Source organism: Paroedura picta, chromosome 5 (genome assembly GCF_049243985.1).
Source record: "Paroedura picta isolate Pp20150507F chromosome 5, Ppicta_v3.0, whole genome shotgun sequence".
Taxonomy (NCBI): Eukaryota; Metazoa; Chordata; class Lepidosauria; order Squamata; family Gekkonidae; genus Paroedura; species Paroedura picta.
In genome coordinates, this window is record NC_135373.1 from 61,128,390 (window position 1) to 61,156,260 (window position 27,871).

Genomic DNA, 27,871 nt, shown 5'->3' on the forward strand with positions numbered 1-27,871 from the left:
AAGTTTGGGGACCACTTAATTACAGGACTCAGAGGAGAAGGAAGTTTGATTGGTGGCTTGCATTGATTGACAATCCATGGAGCAGGGCAGGAGTTTGGGTTGTCCATGTTTCCTGCTTCTCTGCCACCTTGTCAGGAGGCAAAAAACTGTCATAAGGCAGCAGGAGGGGTCTCCCAACAGGAAGCAAATTGTGCTGCCCTATCTGACTGCACCCAGCGGCAGCCAGGAGGAATATGCTGGGAAGCCGTTTAACAGAGTCAAAGTCCAGTCCGTGTCTTAACACGTGCTGAGGCAACCAACATCCAGGGGAGAGCTGAAAAGAGAGAGTCAAAGGAGCCAGCAGGAGTCGAGATATCAGTAAAGCCAAGTCAGGAATCAAAACCAGTCCATTTATCAGAGTCATATCCACAAGTAGGAGTCAAAAAACAGAGAATAGCTTTATGTAGCTTTAGGAATATCCAGAAGCACTATGGTAAGAACTTACATTTTTACAATAGACAGTTCCTAGAACTGATTTTTTTTTTTTTTGCATTTCCAAGTAGCTGTACAACCTTCTAACTATTTTTCAGGAACTACCTGGGAACCTTATCCCTAGTTAGATTCACCTTGATCAGGTTTCTCATATCTTGGTCTAACACTCTAACTCAGTCTTTCTCAACCTTTTTACCATTGAGAAACCCCCGAAACATTTTCCAGGCTTTGAGAAACCCCAGAAGTGGTTTGATTGTTCAGAATAGGCTTGGAAAGCATAGCTGTGTACACACCCACCTAGGGCCCCCCTCCCCTTTCCACCCCCTCCAGGCTCATCGGCCATTTTGGGAGGAGGGCAAGTTGACCTGACTATATATGGTCCATATCACCTGATACATTTTTAATACATTTAAAAATACATTAAAATCAATTAACTCCCACCTATTTGGTAAACCCTTCCTGGGCTGAATCTGCACTTACTTTGTTTATTCCGTTGTGGAACCTGCTGAATCCAGATCTATTTGAACTCGGGTCTTCCTCCCCCCCCCCCCCATTGAAACAGAAAAGTGTTCTGCACATGGTTAGGGGATCTCAGAAGGGGAGGAGGGATCCAAGCACAGCAGGATCCTCTTTCTTTCTTTTCTTTAATGAGGGGGAGGGGGTAGAAGAGGATTGGAGACAGCAGAGGAGGGAGAAAAAAACCAAGAGGCAAATCTCTACCGAGAGAAGATTAGGCTTCTGGAGCTTCTGCTGATAAAAGTTAGGGCTTCCCCTTTAAGCCTGGACACCAGGAACTGACCAATCAGGGCTTCTCTACCAAGGAGTTCAGGAACAAATTTGAATCAGCCAGAGGTCCGCATGCTTTCTCATGCTTTCTCAATCCAATTCTTCAAATATTGAGGGTTATATCTACTCTAGGATATTGTAGGATAAAGGTAGGATCACTCTGGATCAATCATGCTTGCTGCACAGAGAAAATTTAAATCAGACAAAATCAAAATGGAAATCACATTCAGTGGTGATGGCAGGGACTGAATCGACCTGAGAATGGAATGAAAGCTCCGTGCATACTATACCCAGGTCTGTCAAGAAACCCCAGGGTTTCATGAAACCCTAGTTGAGAAATCCTGCTGTAACTATGGACCGCAGTGAATTCAATAGAATGCTCAAAGGGACTGTTGAGAAGCATAAAGGATAATTGTGTTTAATTGTTGACTGAATCACAGAATAACAATCATGTGGAAAACATGCACATGTGTATATCTGTGTTGTTTCTTCTGCTTTAACATTTTTTTTAGTATTTTAGTCAACAAAGTTGTTTTGTTTTAAATAACATTAGAAATGTAGTAATGCTTATTTTCTTTCTTAGTTTTTGTGATTTTAGTTTATCAAGAGTGTGTATGACTTCTCTGTTGCGGCCTTTCTGCTAAACCAGTCACATTTTAGCCTTAAGGTAAAGACAGTAGATGAGTGAGGAATCAAAGCCTTTGCCTTTCCTTGTTGTTGTTGTTTTTAGGTGCAAAGTCATGTCCGACCCATCGCGACCCCATATACAATCATCCTCCAGGCCTTCCTATGTTGTCCTAATTCAAACCATGGTTATACACAGCTGCAATTTCCTTTTTAAAATGCTTTGGGAAAAGCAAGTCACAAATCTCTTAGTTAGAGATGGGTACAAACCGGTTCACAACTGTAAATTTGACTGAGGTCTGGGGGAGGTGACTCCTCCAGACATTTCCTGGAACTTTTATTCAGTTGGATTTGGGGTTCAGGCCATTTAAATATAGAAGGTGAGCTGCCTCTACATTGCTTCCCCATTTCCAAATGGAAGGAAGCAAAATAGACCCCTAACAGCAGACAGTGCACCTGCTCCATTGTAAGGCTAAAATGGCTGCCAGCAAGAGGGAACTGAAAAGGATTGCTGACATCCCTGCCAACTATTTAAATCTAACAGCCTCACAGGTTTACCCATCAGTTGTTAGGTTTAAATGGCTGTCAGCCATTTCAGTAATCAATTTTGCTTTCCCTCCTTACAACAGGAAAGTTGAATGGGTTGCTGAAATGGCTGACAGCTCTTTCAGCAGTCTGTTTCAATTTCCCCTGATTCTAAGCCTGGAGAAACTAAGTGTAGTGGCCCAAACTGGCCAAGTTCATTTTGGGTCTTTTAATTTAGTTGGGTTCAGGGGCTCAATTCGAGAACACCCCGAACCCCAAAGCAAACCAGAATTTTCTGGTACATACCCATTCCTACTCCTAATGCAGTGGTTTTTAACTTTATAGCATTATAATCTAATAATGTCTCCTTCAAATGATAATAAAGAGGACGGTGCTGCAAATAACATTAATTATATAAGTATGTTTTTTAACAAATACAGTATTTGCTGACGTATAAGACTACTTTTCCCCCTGAAAAACATGCCTCCAAGTGGGGGGGGGGTCGTCCTATACGCCGGGTACACTTCAGTTGGGATAGACATAGCTGCCCATAGTGGCCCATAGTACTGTAATGTAATGTAACAAACTCTATATTTTGAGTGGAAATGTTGGGGGGTCGTCTTATACGCCCAGTCGTCTTATATGCCGGCAAATACAGTACACATGATGCATAGATCTCACATATATTCAGTGAGACCTCTGTGTATTATAACCATCAACTTCTTCATGGGAGGTTAATCTGTTTACCACTCTTTTTAAAACCCTTGGGGAGAAACCTGAGATTTCAGGAATCTTTGTTCTAGTTTGCTCTTTAATGATATAGTTCATAGGTTCTTTAAGAGCTACATGCTCATGGTAACAGAAAAAGACAAGTCTTGTTGCAGAAAGAATATGTAGTATCAAGAGATGTAATATTATTTAAAATGAGTTCTAAAACTGGCCAACTCTACAGAAAGCTATAGATGCTGTTAACTGGTCTGAAAAGGCACTCCAAAATACTTAATTTATGCCACAAGAACAGAAGTATTTGCATAGTTGTTGATGTTTCCACAATTTCTCTCTCTCTCTCTTTCTCTCTCTCTCTCTCCATCTCTCTCTCCTATTCTCTGCAGCCCGCATTATAAAAACAAAACAGTGGTGTGAAATGCTTCCATGTTTAGAAGGAGAAGGCTGTGATTTGCTAATCAATAAATCAGGCTGGACCTGTACACAACCGGGTGGGCGGATAAAGACAACTACGGTAAGTTTCTTCTGTTCTTTTGTATTCTTTTTTTGCTTGTTTGTTTCAACTGAGCTGTAAATTTTGAGAAAGCAAATAATATTCTCTCAAATTAATTTTCATTGTAATCCTATATCTTCCATTAATGTACAAGCTTATGTTTGTACAGTATCATCCATTCTCTGAGGACCATTAAGCTTGACTATTTAAATGTGGTGTACTGCCCAGAAGCTTTAGTCAATCTACAGTGATGCTGTTTGGATTTTATCAGATGCAGGCAACTGGAAGTATATGACATCAGTTGTAAATATCTGCCACAGGTGCACTTTTGGTCTTTTAAAATCAAGATGCTAGCTTTGACCTTATCATAGCTCTACATTTCATAGCTCTAATATCTTAGGAAGTACATTTATTCAGTCCCCCTTCATATTAGCCTAGAAGGTGTTGTCAGCACTATTTAACATGAGATATTCTGTTAACCAGAAATAGATCTTTTTGGTGATGGCACTTTATTGATAAAAATCCCTCATTAGAATCATCTACTAGTCTGTATCACTAGGACATTTAGATTTTTTGTTGAAAAGTTTTTCTGTTCTGGTATTATTGTGAAATGTTTGTATGATTGTGGTTATGGTTTGATAATATGTAGTTGTTGGATTTCAAAGCCATTTTGAGTATCATCTTACAACAATGTGAGTGTGACTCCAAGGCTGTTAATAGTAGGACATGTTGGAATGACCAGACTGACAGCAACAGGGCTCTGGGTCTAATTCCCGATTTTGCCTGATGTTGCCTCCATCTTGGGCACCACCCAGCCCTGCCCCGAATCAGGCCCTTGGATGGCCCGTGGTAAGGGAACGCAAATGTAACCCTGAGTCCACTAGAGGGAGATACAGAGTTGGGGCTACACAGAGACTTCCGTGCTCGCAGAGATACTGTGGGTGCCACTGGGGATTAGGTTGGGCCAGCACTGGGCAGAATCAGAAGTGCTGGGCCTTTGGGCCTGGCTCCTTCACTGACCTACAGTGTACCTGCAGGGACACCACATGCCCCTGTCAGCTCCACAGAGTGGCAGACATGCAGGGGCATTCCCCCAAGCATACCTTGGTGGGAGAGTGGCATGCCAATCCCTGCCATCCTGCAGTGGGGGGCCCATGACCCCCACTCCCCCCCCTGCTGCTGCTGCCATTGCCAGATAGTGCACTGGGCTTTCCAGCCCCAGCATTGTGCTTGCACACGTGTCAGTCTGTGCACACAGGGCAGTCTGTGTATGCTGGGAGATCCCCTCCCTTGTGCGAATGCAGGAAGTGGTGGGGCATTCCACCCTGGTGTAAGGACCCAGCAGCAGCATGGAGTGGTTGCTGCCATGCATAATGGGTCTCTGATAGCCAAATGACCTAATTAGGAGTCTTTTGTCCAGCCCTAATTAATCACATTGAGAGAAAAACCTTTTCTATATTTTTAGTGCAGAAAAAATATAGACACAGGGGAGTTCCCAAATCTGCACAGAGAACAATAGGATTACATAGTGTTCTTGGATGTTGGGAACGATGACGCTCTTACAGGATGAGCCAATAGGCTGGGGTCTCTACCTCCCCATTCCACCTCCTGGGAACACCCTATAGCTGTTATATCTGCCTTCCAGGAACTGTTGACAGGTCCAAAAAGCTGCTCACATGCTTTCCCATCTAACCAATTGTTTATATGAACAGTAGTGGCACACACTTCTTCCATTTCTCTAGCCTTGAGATAAGGACTATCTCAGATATAACATAAACTTTGATGTTGTGAGAGAGCTTATCAAAAACTACATTCCTGAGAGGAACAGGCTGTTTCCCCTTCCTGGTAAGAACCAAAGACTTGAACCAGGACAGACTGGTATGTGGAATTATAGCCAATCCCTAATAACTGTATGATCAATCAGAAGGTTGCGATCATTTTCTTTACCAACATGCCATCAAACATGTCAGAAGCAACTTGACATTTAACATACACACATACACACACACACACCTATGTAGTTAATTCAGAGCAAGATATATAGTTATGGGAAATAAAGTTTACACGGTCATAAATCTCTCTCTCTTAATGGTATACCCATTAAATAGCTATAGGTGTCTTTTAGCTTGCCACTTGTTCTCCTAGCTTATATTTCTACCTTGATAAAAGAAGATTTCATGAATAAGTTCACTTGGTTTAAAAATCTAATTTTTATTGACTCACTCTAGTTCCATCTTGCGAATACTTTGATGGGTTATAATCTAAGGGACCATTGGCTGCTTCCTTCCCTTGCATCTTACTGTGAACAATGTAAGAAGTTAGTACATCTAATTTTTTAATACATTTTATCAAGATATTTTGCAATAAGATATGTTCGAGCTGCCAGTAAACTAAAGTTATCTTCCCTTGTTATAACAGCTGTATCACCTATGAATATTGTAATGGCAACTCACTTTTCCCCTGGCTGCTTCCCTAGGTTCTATGCTCTCCTCCCATTTTTTATCACTATCTTGCTCCTCCTCAGAGGAGTCCAAAAAATTGCAAAGAAATTCTCCAGCCTGTTCTGTTTTGTTATGTGTTTTATTTCTTCTTAAGGCAGTATCTACATTTGATCCCCATCCCAGCCTTAAAAGGGGAATATAATATTTAGCTGGATTTAAATATAGAACAACAACAATAAACAACATAAACTAGATATAGATATAAACTAAATAAAATCATAAAGGAATTATGGTGGCACTAATTTTTGGAAAGGAAAAAACAAAGACTCAGGCTTGACTCATCTGGTCCTATATGTTAAAATTGTTATAAAATAGCTACCACAGCAGTAGCCTGAGGATAAGGCATCAGTTCTAAACTAACACCACTGACCCACACAGCTTTCAAGAGTTTTGAAGCCTGCTCTAGACAATGCCCTAGCAAATCATTAACCAGCTTTTTAACTAGTTGTGGGGGTGTGGTAACAGCCATAAAAACATAAATTAAAACTTCAAAGCTATAGCTTAAGAGCTTGAAAAGAGGAGATTAATTATTTTTTGGATTCTTATAGCAGAGGAATACAAAGAAAAAAAGTATCCTATACAAGGCAGCATTACTCCCCCTCCTCCAACAAGACTTTATAGCCATCTCTCAAGGAAAGAGACTTCAGCATTTGTATCAGCATCAACTTTCTCCAATCTTGTTTTTAGAAGAATTTAGAGAGCCAAAACAACAAGTGCAGGTAACTAACACTCTTATTAACAAAATGGCAACCAGCTCACAAAACACTTGATAAATCAAAGCAAGAGATGACTTAGTCAAGAGAGGTGGGGTATAACTTAAATTATAAAAAATTAAAAATAAATAAGAAAACTAATAATAAGAAACCACTCAAGGTAGCAGAGTGCAGCTCTGTGTATTCTAGTCAGTGTAAGTCTTGTATTTCAAAGACAAAGCATCTGTCCTTCTGTCTAGTATGTTTTAATCCCAGCCTTTCTTCAAGGAGTTAAGTAAAGAAGTTAATACAGTGTAAAATAAGAAAGTATGAGTTGGGATGTGATGAACAGTGCTTTAAAAACAAGCCTCAAAGTGCTGAAGTATCAGAGAATCAGAAGGCAAAGAGCTAAACCTTCACATTGCTAGAGAGCTTGAGTGATGGTCTGCTTCCAACACTCTGGTCAGCGACTGCTGCACTAAGAGAAAACCATTCTGTACCTTAAATGTTGAATATCTACACTGAGATTTTAGTCAGAAAACCCTGTTTTGACAAGAGAGTCTGGGTTCAACATAAGCCGAAAAAAGACAGGAGAAGTTGCAGTTGTGGGATGATTTGGATAGTAGACTGAGACTCTTAGACCCATTATGCACGGGGGTTTTAGCGCACATTCGGGGTGGAATGGCGGCGACTAAAATCACGGATAACGCACGGAGCCGGCTGCAACCGGCTGCAGCTTCGGTGCATGCCGCCGAAAAAGCCGCGTCAGTGAAACGCGGAAGAAAGCGCAGCTTCCGGGTGAGCGGGGCGCAACCAGAAGCGGCGCCCGGATCGGCGCGTGCATAATCGGTTACTCTGGGTTTTGCCGCCGTCGCGCCCCGCCCCGTGCATAACCAGTATGCGTCGCGTCTTCCCCCTCCGCGTTTTCCACGTGACCCGAAATCGCCGTTTCGGCGGCCGTGCATAATGGGCCCATGTCAGACCAAAGGAAAAAAGATATATCTTCTAGGAAGATAAGAAAAATCCCTGGCCAGTTAAAGAGAGCCAGATTGGTGTAGCAATTAGGAGTGTGGATTTCTAATCTGCCAAGCCAGGTTTGATTCCACGCTCCCCCACATGCAACCAGGTGGGTGACCTTGGGCTCGCCACAGCACTGATAAAGTTGTTCTTACCGAGCAGTAATATCAGGGCTCTTTCAGCCTCACCTATCTCACAGGTACCTTTATGCATGGCAGCAGCTATTCCAAACAGAGAGTAGCGTCTGGGGTTGCCCCGGCGTAGCGCGCCCACATGTGCTTTGCACCGGGGCCAGCATGGTAAGCGGCAGTGGCCAGGGGGGAAGATGGGGAGGGGCTGGGGGGAGGGGGTGGGCCCTCTCCACGGGCTTTGGTGGGCACAGAGGGATGCCCCTGTTGGCTCTGTGGCTCCGCGGAGCCCGCAGGGGCATGCGGTGTCCTTACAGGGACACCGTAGGTTGGGGCTGGATGGACCGAAAGGCCCGCGCTGGCAATTATGCACAGTGCCGGCCCACCGTGGTCCCTGCAGGCACCCACAGCATCCAGGAAGCTGTGGAAGTTCCCACGTTTCTATAACATGGGCCTTCTGTGGCCCTGTGCCAGGCCATGCCCTCGCTGGCAGCAGGGACTTGCATAATCGGGGATTTTCCCTGATGCCGTGCCACTGCCAGCACAGGCATTCTGGCCTATGCATAATGGGTCAGGGTGTCAGTTGTTGGGAGAGGAAAAGGAAGGAGATTGTAAGCCGCTTTGAGACTCCTTCGGGTAGAGAAAAGCAGCATATAAGAACCAACGCTTCTTCTAAATAGTGAAATTAGCTCTGAAAATTTCCTTGGTCTGTAAGGAAAACATAGTGCTTCAAACACCTCAAGAGTTAGAGGAAAACAGATATTTCAGAGAATGTGGGATTGACTACTGACAGAGGGTACCAGTTGTCAGGAACCAAGCAGTTGAACCTCAGCAAACTCACTCCATAGACCTCACTCTCGGGCTTCAGTAGAAAACTTTAAGTGGAAAGTCTTTATTTGAAAAAGTCAGCAAAGTAAAGTCCATACGTTGCATATGCTCACAGACAGCAAACTTTGACAGAGACACCGTGTTAGGGGGTGGTAGGACCTACCACCCTGGCTGCAGAGGAGAGGGCATGCTACAGAGGAGAGGACACGCAGTAATGGGTTTAAACTTCAAGTACAACGATATAGGCTAGATATCAGAGGGAAAAATTTCACAGTGAGAGTAATTCAGCAGTGGAATAGACTGCCTAAGGAGGTGGTGAGCTCTCCCTCACTGGCAGTCTTCAAGCAAAGGTTGGATACACACTTTTCTTGGATGCTTTAGGATGCTTAGGGCTGATCCTGCGTTGAGCAGGGGGTTGGACTAGATGGCCTGTATGGCCCCTTCCAACTCTATGATTCTATGATTCTATGACCTATATACCTGGGCAGTGGGAAAGGGGCAAGGTAAGAAATAAACTTAGGTGGGAATTGGGCATTCACACAGGAAAGTAGATCACAGCATCCTTTGATATGGAGTAGTGCTAAAGCAATTTCCCCATCTGTTGTTTTTGGCTCCGGGGAAGGTAGCCTTGAAGAAGAAAGATAGCGAGGCACTGTGGAAGCAAGGGGAAGCCTTTGAAATGCAAGCTGAGAGCAAGGGGAGGGGTAGCGCTCCCAAGCCTAAGGGAAATGCCAGAAACAGGTGGGAGTCCGAGGAAGTATTGGGGAGAAGAATTTGGAAACTGGGGCAGGAATCAGTCTTCAGAAAACCAGAGAAGTTTAAGGAAACTCAAAGTAGAATGTGTAGTCTTTGGGAAAACACAGATACAAAAGCCACTCACTATTAAAATGTAGAAACTAAGGAAATAAGCTTCAATAACTCTTAGTACCCCAAATTTAAGAACTAAATAATGTACAACTATTGAATTTCAACTCCTCATTCCAGATGACCTTTCCCTATGTGTTGAATAAAATCTTTGATTCTGTTTGACAATTATTATGTCCCAAGAGCCATTCTGAAAGGGTTTCAGTAAATAGGGCTCTTGTACCTTCCCATGATGTTCTGGGGCTGAGTTAAAGGCCAAATTATTTTTCAGATACAAAGTGGAACAACCAGCTTTATTAATCTCTATAAAGAAATCACATTACTTGGGTAGCTTAGTCAGTGATTTTTTTTAGAGGGAAAATCTGCCTCGGGGGGAGGAAGATGGACAGGGTCATCATAGAGGGGTAAGTAGGTACAAAATATTGAATAGTGGGTTCAATAAAGTGTGGAGTCACTCATGGAGTCACTCATCAGCTCTTTATTTAGATCATACAGGAGAACTAGAAAACACAGCGTACCACTTGAATTTATGTACAGCCCAGAGTTCTCACCAAAGCTTCGTGTAGGGTCCCAGGTTTAAACTAATTGGACTATTTGAATGATCCAGTGGCAGGATGGATAGAATCATAGAGTTGGAAGGTATCCCCAGGGTCATCTAGTCCAACCCTCTGCACAGTGCAGGAACTCACAACTACCTGCCCACCCACGATGACCCCAACTTTATGCCCAAGTGATCCCCCTCCAAGAATCTCCAGAATCCAGCCTGGCCTGGAGGAAATTCACCTACCATCCCACAGGAGCAATTAGCAATTCTCTGGGTATGCAAGGAAGGGCCACAAGAGACAATAGATCCTGCACACCAACCAATAGCATTAAATGTCCCCGCTTTTGGAATTGGGCTCTGCAAGCCCACTTCACAGTATACACAACACAAAGGAAAGGATGATGGCCTGTCTTCATGTTGGACTGGGGTTAGAGAGAGCAACTGACCTAAAATCCTCTTATCAGATTTCATGGCTGTGTAGGAATTTGATCCCATATCTATCAGGCCCTGCTGTCTGCTCTTCTTATTTGATTTTAGTGAGGAACGTTAACTGACCGAAAAGCTTTCTGTTGTTTCTTTGGGATATGTAAATACTCATGAGCATATCTATTGTAGGATGATTATTATCCTCTTTGAAGGAATCTGTAAGGTATAGGCTATTTTTTAGTTGTCTTTGGAAGAAAGGGGGGGAGATAGTCTTGTTCATGCTTTGATAGTGCCAATTATTGTGAGGCATCTGTATCTTTCCACTCCTTCATTTTATATGTTGTCAGGGGAAAATAGGTAATTATTTTTTATTTTAAAAATTGCATGATTTCTCCCATTCATGTGTGCAAATATTTTATCTTCCACCCCCCCCCCCCTTTCGGGCTGGACTGACCCTGCTGCAGACATAGATAGTTTGAGCTATCTATGCCTGCAATATTGCCAATGGGGCTTTCCAAACACAGATTTGGGACCAAGCCCTATGAAGATAGGTTGAGGGACTTGGGAATGCTCAGCCTGGAGAAAAGGAGGTTGAGAGGGGACATGATAACCCTCTTTAAGTATTTGAAAGGTTGTCACTTAGAGGAGGGCAGGATGCTGTTTCTGTTGGCTGCAGAGGAAAGGATGTGCAGTAATGGGTTTAAACTACAAGTACAATGATATAGGCTAGATATCAGGAAAATAATTTCACAGTCAGAGTAGTTCAGCAGTGGAATAGGCTGCCTAAGGAGGTGGTGAGCTCTCCCTCACAGGCAGTCTTCAAGCAAAGGTTGGATACACACTTTTCTTAGATGCTTTAGGATGCTTAGGGCTAATCCTGCGTTGAGCAGGGGGTTGGACTAGATGGCCTGTATGGCCCCTTCCAACTCTATAATTCTATGATTTATATTGCCACTTTGCGTATTATGCAGTCATACTGAAGAGAAGGAATGGGAGGGGGAGGAGTTTCCAATAATTTGCATATTACAACTGAAGTTATTTAAGTTTCTAAGCCAGCGGCTCCTTTTCATGTTTTGTCAATATGACTTGGCAGTGTATAAAAGCTACACCAAAAAAGCGCTATTCTGTTGATGTTACAGAAGAGATTAATTTTAGCACCAAAGTGTATATATGTTGTCAATGATCCATCACTACTTAATTGTTACTTAATTAATTCCTTCTTTTTACATGATGTGATTTCAAGTCATGGAGCTTAACAGAACATTCACGCTCCAGTTCCTCAGCAGCTAACCTTTTTAAACTTCTGCAATTTTACTGCTAAATTAGCTGAAGTGGGAAATTAAGGAGTATGAAGAAGCTAAGAGAGAGCTCACAGTGGATAAAGGGTGTAATTATTCTGACACAGAGCTCAGTGCTTAGCTAGTAAAATTTACTAAGGATCTAGTTTCACCAAGGGATGTGACTTCCTTAATAGAGTTTACTTACACAGAGAACAACTTAGCATTCCCCACTATATTAATATAAATGACATGCCGGCTGAGTTGGTAAGGTTCCATACTCTGATACTATACTGCCGTTTTGCTTGTACCAGCAGGAATTTAAGTCCCCCACCACCTCCCTTATATCTTCATATTTTCTTTTCATATATCAATCTGTCACTAAGCAAAATTAGGTCAAACATATAGAATTTCTTCCACCCCTATTTTTACCTCTTCAGTTGTATTCTTTTGAACTATCCTGTTCAAAGGATTTAAAATACATGAATACACATTTAGGCTTGATTTGAGAATGACCACTGTTAATGGAACTAAAGGCCATCTGACTGGTCATATCTTTCCAATAATTATCTGAGAGTCAGTGAGTCCTAAATTATAATCCTAGTTCAGACAGTGCCGTCCTCTTTGAATTATATTAAGTCCTTTAGAAATATTCTCATATTTCCTGTCTCTCTGTATGTTGACTGTGTGTATAAAGAGCATGTCATCATTATCTTGAAGAAATTTTTGAAATATTATAATAGTGCCAAGGAAGTCTAGGGATGCTACACAGAAGAAGACAATGGCAAAGTACCTGTGAGTGTTTCTTGCCTTGAAACCCTATAGGGTTGCCATAAGTCAGCTGTAACTCGATGGAAAGAAGACATGTATCTTGAGAGGAATGTATCAATCTCTTGGCTAAAAACAAAGTAGCCTTGTTGTAATATTCATGGATGGGACCTTCAGTCTGACACACAGGTATTTATGTTGCTTCTCATCTGAAATTCAACCATGCAGCACATAGAAACCACTTATTTTATTTGATGTTTCTTGAAACGCCTTCCAGTTCCTCTCCTAATAACACACTGTGAATGTCTTGAGATAATTTGAATTTTTAATTCTGCACACTTTTCATATGTGTGATGGCATAATAATTATATAGTGGTTTAATGCTACTATATGAGTCTATTAACTCATTTTAAAGAGAAAAAAAGAAAGCTTTGGGCACCCACTATTACAGAAATTGGCCATCTAGCACAGTGGTCCCCAACCTTTTTATCACCGGGGACCACTCAACACCGGGGACCACTCACCGGGGACTACTCAATGCCTTTTACTGAGGCCCAGTGGGGGGGAGTAGTTTACTCCTCTACTCTAAACCACTGCCCTAACGCTCTCTGATCACTATGGTAATGTTTAAACATCCCTTCAAAATAAGATACAGACACGCCGCAACAATGAACATAAGGAACATTTTATTTTCATGGAAATTTTAACTCATGACAATGACAAATCAATGGGAACCCTGAGCTTGTTTCTCTGCAACGAGATAGTCCCATCTGGGAGTGATGGGAGACAATGACACCCGAAGTGTGTTGTAAAGGGCCAGGGGGGATGAAGTAAAGGGCCGGCGGTGGGAGAGAAGGCGTCCTTCGGGGCCCACCTCTAATTAGTCGAAGGACCACATGTAGATTCTAGCACACTGTATGGAGACAAGGTGCTTTCCTATCAATAACAAGGGTTGAAGTTTTAGTTTGAGCATTTTGCTAGATCTGAGTAATTTAACATCATTAAAGTGCTTGATGAAAAAAAAATTGAGTCACTGGAGGAGTGACTCAAAATTTCAGCTTGAACCTGAAGAAAATAAATAAAAACTCTCTTCGTTACTGTAAATTATTTTTACAATAAGAGAAAGAGTGGACCAAACCAATACTCATGTTGGTTTGTAAATAAATATTCACCTCATCACATCAGTGACTACAAATTACTCCAAGCAATAGAGTTTGTTTGCAGTTAGTCTCCAATTTGAGTCTACCTACTATTAGAACACAGTTTTTTCCAGTTAAAAGATCTCCTTCCTTCCCTGAGGTAAATATCTTGAGTGATCAGGCTAAGTGAATTAGTTGTTTGGTATTAACTTAAGAAGAATTTGTTTGTGTCAAGTGGGGGAAGAGTTAAAGCAAAGAGGAGCCTGGATACCAGCTTTATGTTACGTTTATCACGCGTCATTAGACCTTAATTAATTTCTATGGCTTTGCAAAGTTTCTTCTCCCTGGTTGCATACAGAACCAAAGTAAGAAATAGTGTGACAGGGGAAAGGTACATGTGCTCAGATGCCCTGTTTCTTCAGATTTTGGGATTGAGCCTTTCTTGGCAAGCTGGAACTGAATCTAACAAGCCCTGATCTGGATTTGCTGTGGAGGGAGCAGGGGAGAAGGGTTATCCTCACCTTTGCTTATGCATCTCCTTTGCAAACTGTCCTTAGCTTGCAGTAGATAAAAGTTTGGATGAAAAAGAGAACCTCTTTTCTTTCATTTTTTGCTTTTGCTAATTTGTGGAGGGAATGGAGGTATCAAAACTCATTTAACTATGACTAAGATTTCCCTTTCTGAGTTTTTTTTGTGTGACTTTTGATGATTTAGCATTAGAAAACAAATACATATGGGCTGATTAAAGGTTTGCTTGGTAGGAATGGCAGTTTACATATGGTCAGAAGACCTTTTTACATTTTCTTGAGGTGAGTTCTGCTAATGAAGATAGGTTCTGATGAGCTTTACCAACAGACACCAAGGGCACATGTACTAGTTGTTGTGGTGCAATGCCATCAACAGGATACAAAATTCTGATGGTAATTCCACATGATGTCAGTAACAACTCTGTTTTCCTAACTTCCCTTATTGCCTTCCTGATTTTTCCCCAGTTCACTGCTTTATCCTATTGTTGTGGAACAAAAGTGCAATAGTCTGTCCTACCTCTTTTGGTCAACCCTTCATTTCATCTTCTTAGCCTATTACCACTGAGCAATGAAGTGACAGTTCCAGTCACTTAAAAATCACTGGCATTATAGCACCACCATGATTTAGCAAGATCTGACAGCAAGTGGCTTCCAAGAAGAAATTTTTAATTTAAGAGTAGTAGCTTGGAGTTTTTAATACTCAGTTGAAACCAGGGTGCATACTTAAGGGAGGTGGGGGGGGGGATGGAAGAGGGAGATATTTCTTCCTGGATGTTGACTGCAAAGTTGCTATATTCATGGCATGAAGCAGTACGAGGGCAGGGAGGGTAGTACCATGGTGCCGTGACTGTACAAATTAGGACTTGAGTGATTAAGGTTGCCTCTTCTGATGCTGGGAAACAGAGGAAGAGAACAAAATCATGACAAGAATTCCTCCCAGTAGGCAATCTGAGCAGTGAATGATTTTGGTTCCGCAATACCTATTGATTTATGGATCGCCTATTTCAATTCAGCACCCAGCTGTCAGCATGGTAAAAAAAAAACCCAAGCACTTATGGGAGGGACACATCACTTCCCCCTGTATCTCTCTTCTCAGTTTCAGTTTATTTCTATATAAAATCAGCTTGCCCCATACAATACAAAAATCACCAAATAAATTGTAAAAGGTGTCATTATAGTCTAGCCTCGATTAAGGACTTAACCATCTGCTTGTGTATGCTACATGCCCTCAATACAAAATTTTGTAATGTCTTCTCATATTATTTGTCCACTACCTCCTTTTGGCAGCCTTTATGCCATGGTTACTTAGTGACTGACACTGATAATTTCCATTTTTTAAAGCATCAGGAGTTCCTTTTATCATTTGAGGTTTTTTCTTAATCCCCCAATATAATGTTTTTATTTCAGATTTTTTTCTAAACCTGGGGTGATTTTCAGGTTGAAATGTCCCATCCCAGCTTCAGTTACTGGATTTAAGTATCCACAGATTTGGCTAGAGCCTCTTGTGGTGCAGAGTGGTAAGGCAGCCGTCTGAAAACTTTGCCCATGAGGCTGGGAGTTCAATCCCAGCAGCCGGCTCAAGGTTGACTCAGCCTTCCATCCTTCCGAGGTCGGTAAAATGAGTACCCAGCTTGCTGGGGGGTAAACGGTAATGACTGGGGAAGGCACTGGCAAACCACCCCGTATTGAGTCTGCCATGAAAACGCTAGAGGGCGTCACCCCAAGGGTCAGACATGACCCGTTGCTTGCACAGGAGATACCTTTACCTTTTTTACTTTAGATTTGGCTGACTTCATTTTTTAAATATATTAATATAGCACATTTACAGCACAAAATGTGACATTGCCATGAAAGACTTCCAGACACGTCAAAGTCTCATCCATTTCTTAAAACAGAATCAAATATAGTCTAAAAATCTTGTATATCCATGGGTGCCAGTTTCTGTCCTCATCTCCATCTGTATTACCATCTCCAATTGCTTCCCTGCTTAGGGTCTCCTACCTGGCATAAGGCAGAGTATATACCTTTTCAGGATTTTTTCCCTGTTTTTCAGAATGGACTCCCTGAAGAATTTAAGGGAGCCCCATCTCTAGAAAATGTTAAGTGGAACTGTGGGGTCATTTTATTTGCTAGAGGTTTTAATCGGGAATAGACAGAAAGTATCTTGGGAATTGGAGACTTGAAAAGGCTATCACTGACAAAACAGACAGCACCAAAGTGGGATTACAGCTGAACATCAAGAACACAAAAGTAATCACTGCTGAGGAATTATACAGCTTTAAGGTTCATGAATAAGAAACTGAAATTGTTAGACTGTTTACGCACTGGAGGTTTAATGCCATGCTACAGGCTGGAGTTTTAGGCATTCCAGGTTGCCCCACCTCTTTCTGCATCCACACAGTGGAGCATTTGGCCCGGTGCACCTCATCCGCCCCCAATTTGTGCTCCTGCATGGGAGCTGGGGCAGCGAAGTCCCCAGTGCATAAACGGTCTTAGAGATTTTCTGTTCCTTGACTCAAACAACCAAAAGGGAGACTGCAAACCAAGAAATTAGAGGATTAGGATTGGGAAAGCCGTGAAAGTACTAGAAGATATTCTTAAGTATAAGTATGTGTCACTGGTGACTAAGATCAAGATATCTTCTACAATAGTATTCCACATTACTTTGAACGGGTATGAAAGTTGGCCAAAGAACAAAGTTGATTCCTTTGAAATGTGATGCTGGAGGAGAGTTGTTTGAATACTATGAACCACCGAAAAGACAAATAAGCGGGTTCTAGATCAAATCAAGCCTGGACTCTCCATGGAAACTACAGTGACTAAACTGGGGTTATTGTATTTTCATCACACTAAGACCAGAGCCACTGGAAAAGACAGTAATGCAACAAGAAAGGCAACAAGAAAAGAGGAATACCCACCATAAAATAGATTGACTCAATCAATTAAACCAAGATTGGCAGTTTACAATACCTGAGCAAGGCTGCTAACAATCAGATATGCCATTGGTGTGGCAAGGTGGAGGCAGCCTAGCTGGCAGGGAAGGCCAAGATGCCAATGGCCATGGAGACCTGAAGGACTCCACAGAAGAAGGTGGCCCTCCTGCCACAACAGATAAGGAGGGGGTGGGGGGAAAGAGTCTCTCTGTGGGTGTGTATCTGAGAGGGGGGAGGGGGAGGGACCAGGGAAGAGGGAGGGGGAATGGGGGAAGAGTCTGTGTGTGTGTGCATGTGAGTGTGTGTATGTGTCTATCAGACAGAGGGAGGGAGAGCTGGGATGAAGGAGCTCTGTACCTGTGAAAGTCAGACTGTCACTACTTTTATTTTCCCTATAATCCCCCCCCCAAAAAAAACAAAAAAAAACCCTTTAGTTAGCAGGTCTGAATGCCAAGAAATAGAAGAGTCATTTATTAACGCAGGAGTTGGTTAGAATCATAGAATCATAGAGTTGGAAGGGGCCATACAGGTCATCTAGTCCAACCCCCTGCTCAACGCAGCCCTAAGCATCCTAAAGCATCCAAGAAATGTGTGTATCCAACCTTTGCTTGAAGACTTCCAGTAAGGGGGAGCTCACCACCTCCTTAGGCAGCCTATTCCACTGCTGAACTACTCTGACTGTGAAATTTTTTTTCCTGATATCTACCCTATATCATTGTACTTGTAGTTTAAACCCATTACTGCGTGTCCTCTCCTCTGCAGCCAGCAGAAACAGCATCCTGCCCTCCTCCAAGTGACAACCTTTCAAATACTTAAATAGGGCTATCATGTCCCCTCTCAACCTCCTTTTCTCCAGGCTGAGCATTCCCAAGTCCCTCAACCTATCTTCATAGGGCTTGGTCCCTTGGCCCCAGATCATCTTCGTCGCTCTCCTCTGTACCCTTTCAATTTTATCGACGTCCTTCTTGAAGTGAGGCCTCCAGAACTGCAAACAGTACTCCAGGTGTGGTCTGACCAGTGCCGTATACAATGGGACTATGACATCTTGTGATTTTGATGTGATGCCCCTGTTGATACAGCCCAAAATGGCATTTGCCTTATTTACCGCTGCATCACACTGTCTGCTCATGTTTAGTTTACAATCCACAAGTACCCCAAGGTCTCGTTCACACACAGTGCTACCTAGAAGCATATCCCCCATCCAGTAGGCATGCTTTTCATTTTTCTGATCCAGATGCAGAACTTTACACTTATCTTTATTAAATTGCATCTTGTTCTCATTTGCCCATTTTTCCATTGTGTTCAGATCTCGTTGAACTCTGTCTCTATCTTCCGGAGTATTTGCCAGTCCTCCCAATTTGGTGTCATCTGCAAACTTGATGAGTAGTCCCTCCACCCCCTCATCTAGATCATTAATAAACATGTTAAAAAGTACCGGGCCGAGCACCGAGCCCTGAGGTACCCCGCTACTCACCTCTCTCCAGTCTGATGAAACACCATTGACAACAACTCTTTGAGTGCGGTTCTCTAACCAATTCCCTATCCACCTAACTATCTGAAAATCCAGATTGCAGTCCTTCAACTTATCCATCAGAACATCATAGGGAACCTTGTCAAAAGCTTTACTAAAATCCAAGTAAATGACATCAACCGAATTTCCCTGATCCAGCAAACCTGTTACTTGGTCAAAAAAGGAAACTAGGTTGGTCTGGCAGGACCTGTTGGAGACAAATCCATGCTGACTTCCTTGGATCACCAAATTGTCCTCCAGATGTTTGCAGATCGCTCCCTTTAATATCTGCTCCATTATCTTCCCCACAACAGAGGTCAGACTCACTGGTCTGTAGTTTCCTGGGTCATCCTTCCTCCCTTTTTTGAAGATCGGAATAACGTTTGCTCTTTTCCAGTCCTCCGGGACATCTCCAGTCCTTAAAGAGGTTCCGAAGATGATGGACAAGGGCTATGCAAGTTCTCTGGAGTGTGTGTGCATGTTGAAAACTTCATTCTAAGATGGGTTTGTTGAAACTAAAAAATGGATTTAAGAATAATAGAAGGTATCTTTAAAAAGTGGAGAAAAAGATTTAAAAGTCTTTGAAGAGGCTGATGTAGCAGAGAGCGAACATACTGAAAACAATCAATGGTAGACATTGTTCTGTTTAATGACTACAGCGAAAAGTGCATCAAGCCTTAAAGTAATTTCTCTGGACCAGTGATTCTGCATTCTGTCCCTTGTAATTTACTGGCTATAATCTCATTTTTTTCAGCTATTACTATCACAGAAATGACTTGCTTTATTGCTGAAAATCCAGACCTCAGATCTAGGGTAGCCAGGTTACCCCTGGCCACCAGTGGAGGATCCAGACTGGGAAACTCCTGGTGATATGGGGATGTAGCCTGGGCGGACAGAGACATTGGTGGGATACTGTGCCATACAGTCTGCTCTCCAAAGCTTCCATTTTCTTCAGAGAAATTGATCTCTGTAGTCTGGAATTGAGCTATAATGCTTTGGAATCTCCAGGTTCCACCTGGAGGCTGACATCCTCACTTTGATCTCACAAATATCTAAATTCCAGATTTAAGCCATATGAGTAAAAAGACTGCAAGTCCAATAAGTTTTTGCTAATACTTATTTTTCAGGGTTTGATAACTGAAATTATAATTTTGGAATACGTTGCTTTAATTGAATCAGTTTTTCAGACAGTTCCTGTGGGCTTCTACTATACAATCTCTTGATTGATATGTTGTTCTGTTGCTATTTTTCTAGAAACTTACATTGCTTATCTACATTCCCAGTACAGTTCTGATGCTATTTGTGCAAAAACAGAGGTTTACAGACTATTTCTCTCTGCAGATTTTGTCTCTTTGAGTTTTTGCATTCTTTCCAATTACATTTATGTTCCCAAACTGTATTACAGAATTAAAGTATGTAAAATAAATTAATTAAAAAGATTAACCCCAGAGAATACATACTGTATTCATATGTATTTATGTTTCTGTAATTTTGTTTCCATTTCTGTTCCAGATCACCAGAATTCCAATGCAATAGGAAGCATAAATTTTAAAAAATAACAATTATGCTTTAAAAATATATTAGTTTATTAAGTAAAACATTTATACTCCACCTTTCCTCTTGGTGGCATTCAACAATAGCTGTTAAATGTTTCATTTAAAACCAGAATAAAATAATACATTTTGAATCTCTCCCCTCTTAAAAGAAACCTGCCATCCCCCCCCATCCACCCCATCAAAATTTCCAGCAAACAAGCTGATCTTGCAGTGCCCCCTGAGGATCTCCAAAGAGGGGCTTCCCCTCACCTTTTCAGAGAGCCCACATATGGTTTCATGGTGGCTGGAGAGCTCCTGGGATTTCAGCCAACCTCCAGGTGGTAAAGAGCAGTTCACCTGGAGAAAATGCCCCCTTTGGAAGGCAGACTTTAGCATTATGTCCACTGAAGTCCTGTCTCCTCCCAAACCCCACCCTCCTCAGGCTTTACCCCAGGTATTCCTCAGCCCAGAGCTAGCAATCCTAAGTCCATTCTATAGAGCCAGAGCCATGATCGAAGTCCTGGTCCCTTGTTGATGCCAGCCTGGCCACTCTAAGTGGTGGGAGAGCCAACAGATGACTGCCTGAATACCTTAATTGGAACACAGGGACATTTATTTTTACATTTTTCTTAGTTTTAAAAAATATACCATAATTTTGGGTGGAGGGGATCGGGAATTCCTAACCTCCACCATCTTTTTTCTATTAGTTCAGTTGCTCAGTACTTCCTTTCTTCCTGTATGAGTCAGTTCATCATGACTTACAGTGAAAATCCTAAAAAAAATACAAGTCTATGAGCTTTACATGGAAGAGTGAGGTCACTATGGCATAGTGCAATGCCCCTGACATGAAGCATGCCTAGCCCTGGTCTGATAACTTATGAGATGAAAGAGCAAACATTTTGCAGGGAAGTTTTTGAGTACTTTGATCCAGTGTTCATTATACAAAGGGGGGGATGGGAAAATGTTTTTTAATATATATTTGCATTCAAACAACATGAAGAATTTATGAATCCCACAATACTGATATCACTTTGCATTTTATTAAATTGACCGCAAGCCATTTAATTTAGTGACATCAGGATTATTACTCCATTTTAAGTTTTCTAATGCATCAAAACTCCCATTCTTCTAAGGTATGAATGCATTGTTAAGTTGTTTCCGTTTATAGTACCACAGCTTTCATGTCTTATAATTTTATTCAGCTGGTGGGATGCCTTTGCTTTTGCTATATTTAAACATCATATTCACCCATGGTTGAACACAAATGTTCACAAAACTTGCCTGTTCCTGGGCTCTTATCTGCATGTCACTGTCCTCCCATTTGATTGTGGAAGAACTGTATTTAAAAAAAATAATTCTGAATTTAAAAATGAATGAAAACAAGTATACACGTTAAGCAGAATTAATTGCCCTTATCTCAACTAAATGACCTGTATGGCCCCTTTCAATTCTATGATTCTAACTGGACTCAACTGTGGTTTAGTTCTCACTCCTCTCCAGTTAATCTGCATACTTGCATGCATACATCCAAGATTACCAGAGTTGATTTTTCACTAGGGTATCCAGCACTGCTTCAGCAAATGCCAGGAACCTTTGAGCATTGCTAGGACTTTCCCCTCATTGCTATGGTAAAGACAAAAAGACGCACTATGAAGGCCATTTTTCTACCTTCTTTTTCTTCTAGTCATTTTCTCAAGGATGAGGAACTGGAGTTGAGTGTGGTAATTTATCCACCACAAAAATGGGAAACCTATTTTAACAGTCTCTCTGTAAGACCAGAGGGGGTAAACTATATGCCAGCTAGGCACACTGAATGTGTTAGTGATGGCATGCAGCATCTAAATTTATTCTTGTAAAGTCTTCTTTACAAATTATGCAAATATTTGTAAAGCAGTCAGTGTCAGATGATGGGGCAGTTGAGCCACACTGATCACCACGTTTCACTGTACTATACAACCATACACCAATTCCAAAGCTGAGCATTTAAGTGTTATAGCAGACACACCCCAAGTTGTACTACATAATGTTTGGAGAATATTTTTTCATGTGCATATGTTTACTACTACATTGGTAAGATGGTGTTTACAGCTCAAGTTCCTGTTCAGAGTAATGCCAAGGTTGCTTGGGTGGATGGTTGTTATATAGAATCATAGAGTTGGAAGGGGCCATACACGCCATTTTGTCCAACCCCCTGCTCAATGCAGGATTATCTTAAAGCATCCAGGATAAGTATCTGTGCAGCCACTGCTTGCTACATATATATTTAATATTATTATATTCCTGCCATATGATAAATAATATGTGTTAACAGTTGTTGAAAAGCTGTCACTGGTGTATTTAAGCAATTTTGTTATTGTTTTTAATCTGTATATCATAACGGAATATGTTGAGAAATATTTTCTTTACTAAAAACAAAAACATTTGTGCCAGATCATCTTAGCATGGGCTGAGATAATGAAGACAGCTGCCAGGTATCTAAAAGTTTCTGCCATTTACATTTCTTAGATAGTATTCATACAAAAACACCCATGAAACCCCCATTTTAAAAATTATATTATATGCATATGTCACATGATGGAATTGGTCTGCAAGGAGAGAATGTAATTTTAGCATTGTTATCACTTTTAAATCTTAATTGAAGTGATTGATTAATTTGAGCTATTAACATTTTGTATAAAAAATTCAAAGGTATGGGAAGTCTCCTGCCTGCTCTTCTTCCCATGTTGGGCTTGGATTACATAAAACTGAACTGTGTGAAGCAGTCAGTGTTTTCACTTTCCATCCACTTTGAATTCCCACACTCCCCCCCCCCCATCATTTTAAAACTTCACCACACTTCTTCCTCAATCCTGTTGTTTTTATATATACATACGTATTATAATTACTACATTAAAGGAGGAATGGATGATGCTGTGTGTGCTTCAGTGAGGAGACAAGATGTGAGTGGTGGTGTTTGTGTGGATATGTGTCTTGACGGAAAGGGAGCTCTTTTATGATATGGAATAGTAGTCCTTCAGCTGGTGAGCCAGCTACAGGCCTTCCTTTGTAGAAAAGATCTTGCTATCAATGTAACATCTAGACTACGTTACTGCAAGGCTTTTAATGTGGGACTGCCCTTGAAGACTGGAAGTTACACTTGGTAAAGAATGCTGCAGCCAGACTGTTGAGTAGAGTTGGTTGTAGGGCCCATGTCACTTCAGTCTTGATCCATTTACACTAGCTTCTAATTGGCTTCTGGGCTCAGGGTGCTGGAATTTATCTTTAAAAGCCTCTTTATAGTCTGAGACCAACATACCTTAAAGACCACCTTTTTCCATACAAACCTACTCCTCACGCCCTGCTTTGATTGTCTCTGTCATCTGAGGCTAGATAGATAACAACCTGATAAAGGTGCTTCTCCATCATGGAACTCCCGCCTGTTTGAGATCTCTCTTTTTCCCTCTGTTTCTTGCCAGTTGCTGAAGACTTTTTTTGCTTCATTTGGACCTCCTTTTAGTGTTGTTTATGTATTTTTAACTGAGTTTTATAATTTTCACTGTGTCATTAATTGCTTAACTGTTTTAAGAATTTTATATTCACTGCATTGTGGATCCTGATTAAGTAGAAAAGTGGCAGGAAATGTTTTAAATAAAATATTTAAAATAAAATAAAAACCTAGGAGTCTTGCTTGTCAGAAGGAAAATTCTGAAGTATATTCTTTTGTGGATCTGGAGAACTCATGGCTTGAATTTGTATAAACTGGTGTTTGTGTTTACTTCAAACTGGGAAGAAAAAGCCATCTCCAAACAGCCTCTTCTCTGGATCTTAGTCTGCTATCATATTAGTTTTACATGAGCGGGCAATATTGCATTTTGTGTGAATATAATGATGTATTGTATAACAAATCTCCAAGTACCTTTACCTTAGAAGTTATTCTGAGATTCCAGCTATAAAGGCATGCTGAATAATATATTGATGCTGTTTTATCCACGGTGTAGTGTTATGGGTTTTTATAACTGTTCTGTTTCAAACAATGGTTTTGTTTGTATACTGATTTTGTTCTTGATTTATTAATACTCGCCATTGACCCATTAATGATATTTTCCTGAATACATTAAATGATGTATTTCAACCAATAAATCTTCCTCTGACACCCCTTGTGAGTTCAGCATATCCCCCAACCTTTGGTCATTTATATTCTCCTAGTCTTGCATTTTAACTTGTTCTTATGCTTTGCCATTTCAGTCAAATTAAAGCTAAAGTCAGAAAGCCTTTGAATAATTTATTTCCCACTGTGTGTGCTATATACTATACCTACTGCATTCATGTTATCTTTTCCGAAATGTAAATATGTACCATGTAGAGGGAAAGTACGTGTTGAGTAGTCATGTGTGAAATTGATCAACCTAGTGAAATTGATTGTTGTATCACACTGTCTTTCAAAACATTTCAGGATGTGGTACATCATCTTTTAATTACTTATAGTAATGTCAAGTAAATATGGAATGAAGCAAAAACTGGGTAAGAAGAATTCATGTCTTGTTCAGTAACCAATACAAATTAACTGCCTCAGTTCACATGTAGTGCCAAATCATATTTGACATTTACAGAAATAGGTCTTGGGCCATATTGTCACAGCCAAACTATGGCTTGCCGTTGCCTTCCAAACCAGAATTTGAAATCATGGTACAGAAGTAGTTTCCAGTTTTTCTTTGAAGGAGCATACCAGAATCTGTGATCTGGGTGTAATAGCAAAGCCATATTTGCCTTTCAAACAGAAAGCCAATTTCAATGTGCAGAGGGGAAAAAGGAACACACAAGTTCGAAGATTGTTCCCAAAATGCTAAGTCATGGTTTGACAGTAGCCATGTGTTCCCTAGACTGGTTAAGAATATCCTCCTCCTCAAACAGCAGTTCTCAAGCCAACAAAGGATCACAGGTCTCTCACAGGTGGGTCAAAAAGGCAGGAGGGAAGAGGAGAAACAGAATGAGCTGGCTGAGAAAGCTTAAGGACAGCTTAGGGTTTGTCCCTGCATCATGGGGAAAGTGACCATGGGGCTGCAACCTGTTGCTCAGCAATGCCCTCCTATTTATAAATATTAAACCTGAAAATCGAAATGTTAACAGTTGAGGGATCAATGTGTTTGGAAGGAGAAAAGCAACAAAGAGTCATTTTGCAAATGGTTGCTGAAAAGTACAAATGTAGAAGTAGGTACCAGTTCAACAACCTTGAAAATCATAGTTCCATAGTTCCACATTGAAGCTGTTTTTTAAATGTAAACTTAAACTCTTCACAAACCAATATGTTCAGATTTAACTTGTTAAGATATAATGAATGAAACTATAAATGCTCATAAATGTTGTTATGATAGCACTATAACATTGTATATTGCTTTCTGCTTTTAATAAGTTTTTTGTGATGATGCTTTTAAATGTTGTAATGTGCCCTGGGCCTCCAGGGAAGAGCTGACTAGAATTACAACAATCATAATGTATAAAATCATGACTGTGCTTCCGACAATATGCTGCCCTCTGATTGGCCCTCGGAGACTGGTGTGCCATCAGGAAGCACTGGTGGGGCTCTGATTCGCCTTCACTGAGGCTCTTTTCCACATCCCCATGGAGTAAGGAGCACTGCCAACCTCTGCCGTGGGTGCCTGCTGTTCTGTCTGGCTTCTCCACCTCCATGTGGTGTGAGGAGGGCTGGCAGCATCCACTGCGGGCACACATCATTCTGGCCAGCCTCCCCAAGGAGCACTACCAGCCTCCTTCATGGATGTCCACCAATGGAGCTGCTGGCAAGCTGCTGCTGTTGGCTCCCAGCCCCACATAGCGAGAGCTGTTGGAAGGGGGGTGCTGCCGTTATCTCCCACCTCTAGAAGAAGAAGAGTTGGTTCTTATATGCCGCTTTTCTCTACCCAAAGGAGGCTCAAAGCGGCTTACAGTCGCCTTCCCTTTCCTCTCCCCACAACAGACACCCTGTAAGGTGGGTGAGAGAGGCTGAGAGAGCCCTGATATCACTGCTCGGTCAGAACAGTTTTATCAGTGCCGTGACGAGCCCAAGGCCACCCAGCTGGCTACATGTGGGGGAGCCAGATTAGAAGTCCGCACTCCTAACCACTACACCAAGCTGGCCCTAGTGGCAGACATCCATGAAGGAGCCTGGTAGTGCTCCTTGGGGAGGCTGGCCAGAATGATGGGTGACTGCAGTGGATGCTGCCAGCCCTCCTCACACCACATGGAGGTGGGGAAGCCAGACAGAACAGCAGGCACCCATGGCAGAGGTTGGCAGTGCTCCTTACTCCATGGGGATGTGGAGAAGAGGCAAGAGGCAAGAGCTGGCAGAGGGGTGGGCCTGCCACTGCCTCCCGCCTGCTTTTAAAGTGGGCTTCACCCCCAGTATAATAATAAAATACTGTTCTTGACTGTCCCAGGTAGCTGCAACAACAAACGATTACAAATGGCTGTAGGATACATTAGTATGAACAATACCTCACTGAGGCCCAGGACAGGTTTTAACTTGCTAAATTTTAAGAGGTTAAAGAATGGTCAATATATTATATAGCTGTATCTCCTGTCCCCTTTCATGATCAAACTGCTTCTGTTTAACTCCCTGTCCATGAGATAGTTATGTAGTCGGTAGTAATTTCTATCTAGAACTGAAGTATTCATTTCCAACTAGATCATCTATGGGTTATGCGTGGTAATCAGTCAGTGTTCTATTCAGCTTTACATCCTTTAAATAGTAAAGCTGCAATCCTTTGCATATTATCAAATAGAATTTCATTCTTAGTCCACATGCATTGAATTCGCCAATATGCATGTGCAAGAAGGAAAACACTGGAAGAGGGATGTGCACAATCCCTCTCCCAGTCCCTTAACCATGATTAATAATAATTAAGAGCTGTTCAGTTGCAACTGACTTATAATGACCTCTCACATAAGGTATTTTCAAGGCAAGAGAAAAGCAGAGATGGCATGTCATTGACTTTCTCTGCATAACATCCCTGGTCTTCCTTGATGATATCCCATCCAGATACTAGCCAGATCTGACCCTGCTTACATTCTGAGTTGGGGTCACCTCAGGTTAGTCTGGTTTATTCAGGTTAGTTGGACAGAGTTCTGCTAGTGGCTATGGTGCTCCAATGCAAAATATAAGTGTTGTGAACTGGACTGATGTATAAGATCTGGTGATTAGTGGGCAACAAAGCAATCTCAGAGACATATAAATTGGTTTAAATACTCATAATTTGGTGGCTAACTTTAATTTCTTCCGAATATGTAAATAAGATAGAGATTTACAATATGTAAATAAGATAGAGATTAATATTATAATCTAGTGAACAACATCCAGGATATGAATAATACAGACATGTTTCCAAATAGCTGACACCTAACATTAACAAAGCTGCATTGCAGGTTCTGTTATGCAGTAGTTAATAAACAGCCTCATAAATCTGTGTCCAGAAGGAAGAGCTTAATATTAACAAGCATCTCCCTGAAGACAGAGGCTTTTACAACTGTTATTTAGTGCTTACTCAACAAAGATAAAGGAGGAGCCCATTTTTAAAAACCTCT

The 27,871-nt window shown here is 41.5% G+C and overlaps 1 protein-coding gene across 5 annotated transcripts in view; it reads left to right on the plus strand.

Annotated features, from left to right (window-relative positions):
• TAFA5 (TAFA chemokine like family member 5) overlaps nucleotides 1-27,871 on the plus strand; it is a 373,750-nt gene that overhangs the window by 282,693 nt on the left and 63,186 nt on the right. For 4 of the 5 annotated variants that reach the window (XM_077338251.1, XM_077338253.1, XM_077338254.1 and 1 more), the window contains exon 3: nucleotides 3,519-3,646. In XM_077338251.1, the coding sequence (XP_077194366.1) occupies nucleotides 3,519-3,646 (128 nt within the window). Of the gene's footprint in view, nucleotides 1-3,518; nucleotides 3,647-5,853; nucleotides 5,980-27,871 lie in introns of those variants that run through there. The other variant, XM_077338252.1, reaches the window with a different exon arrangement.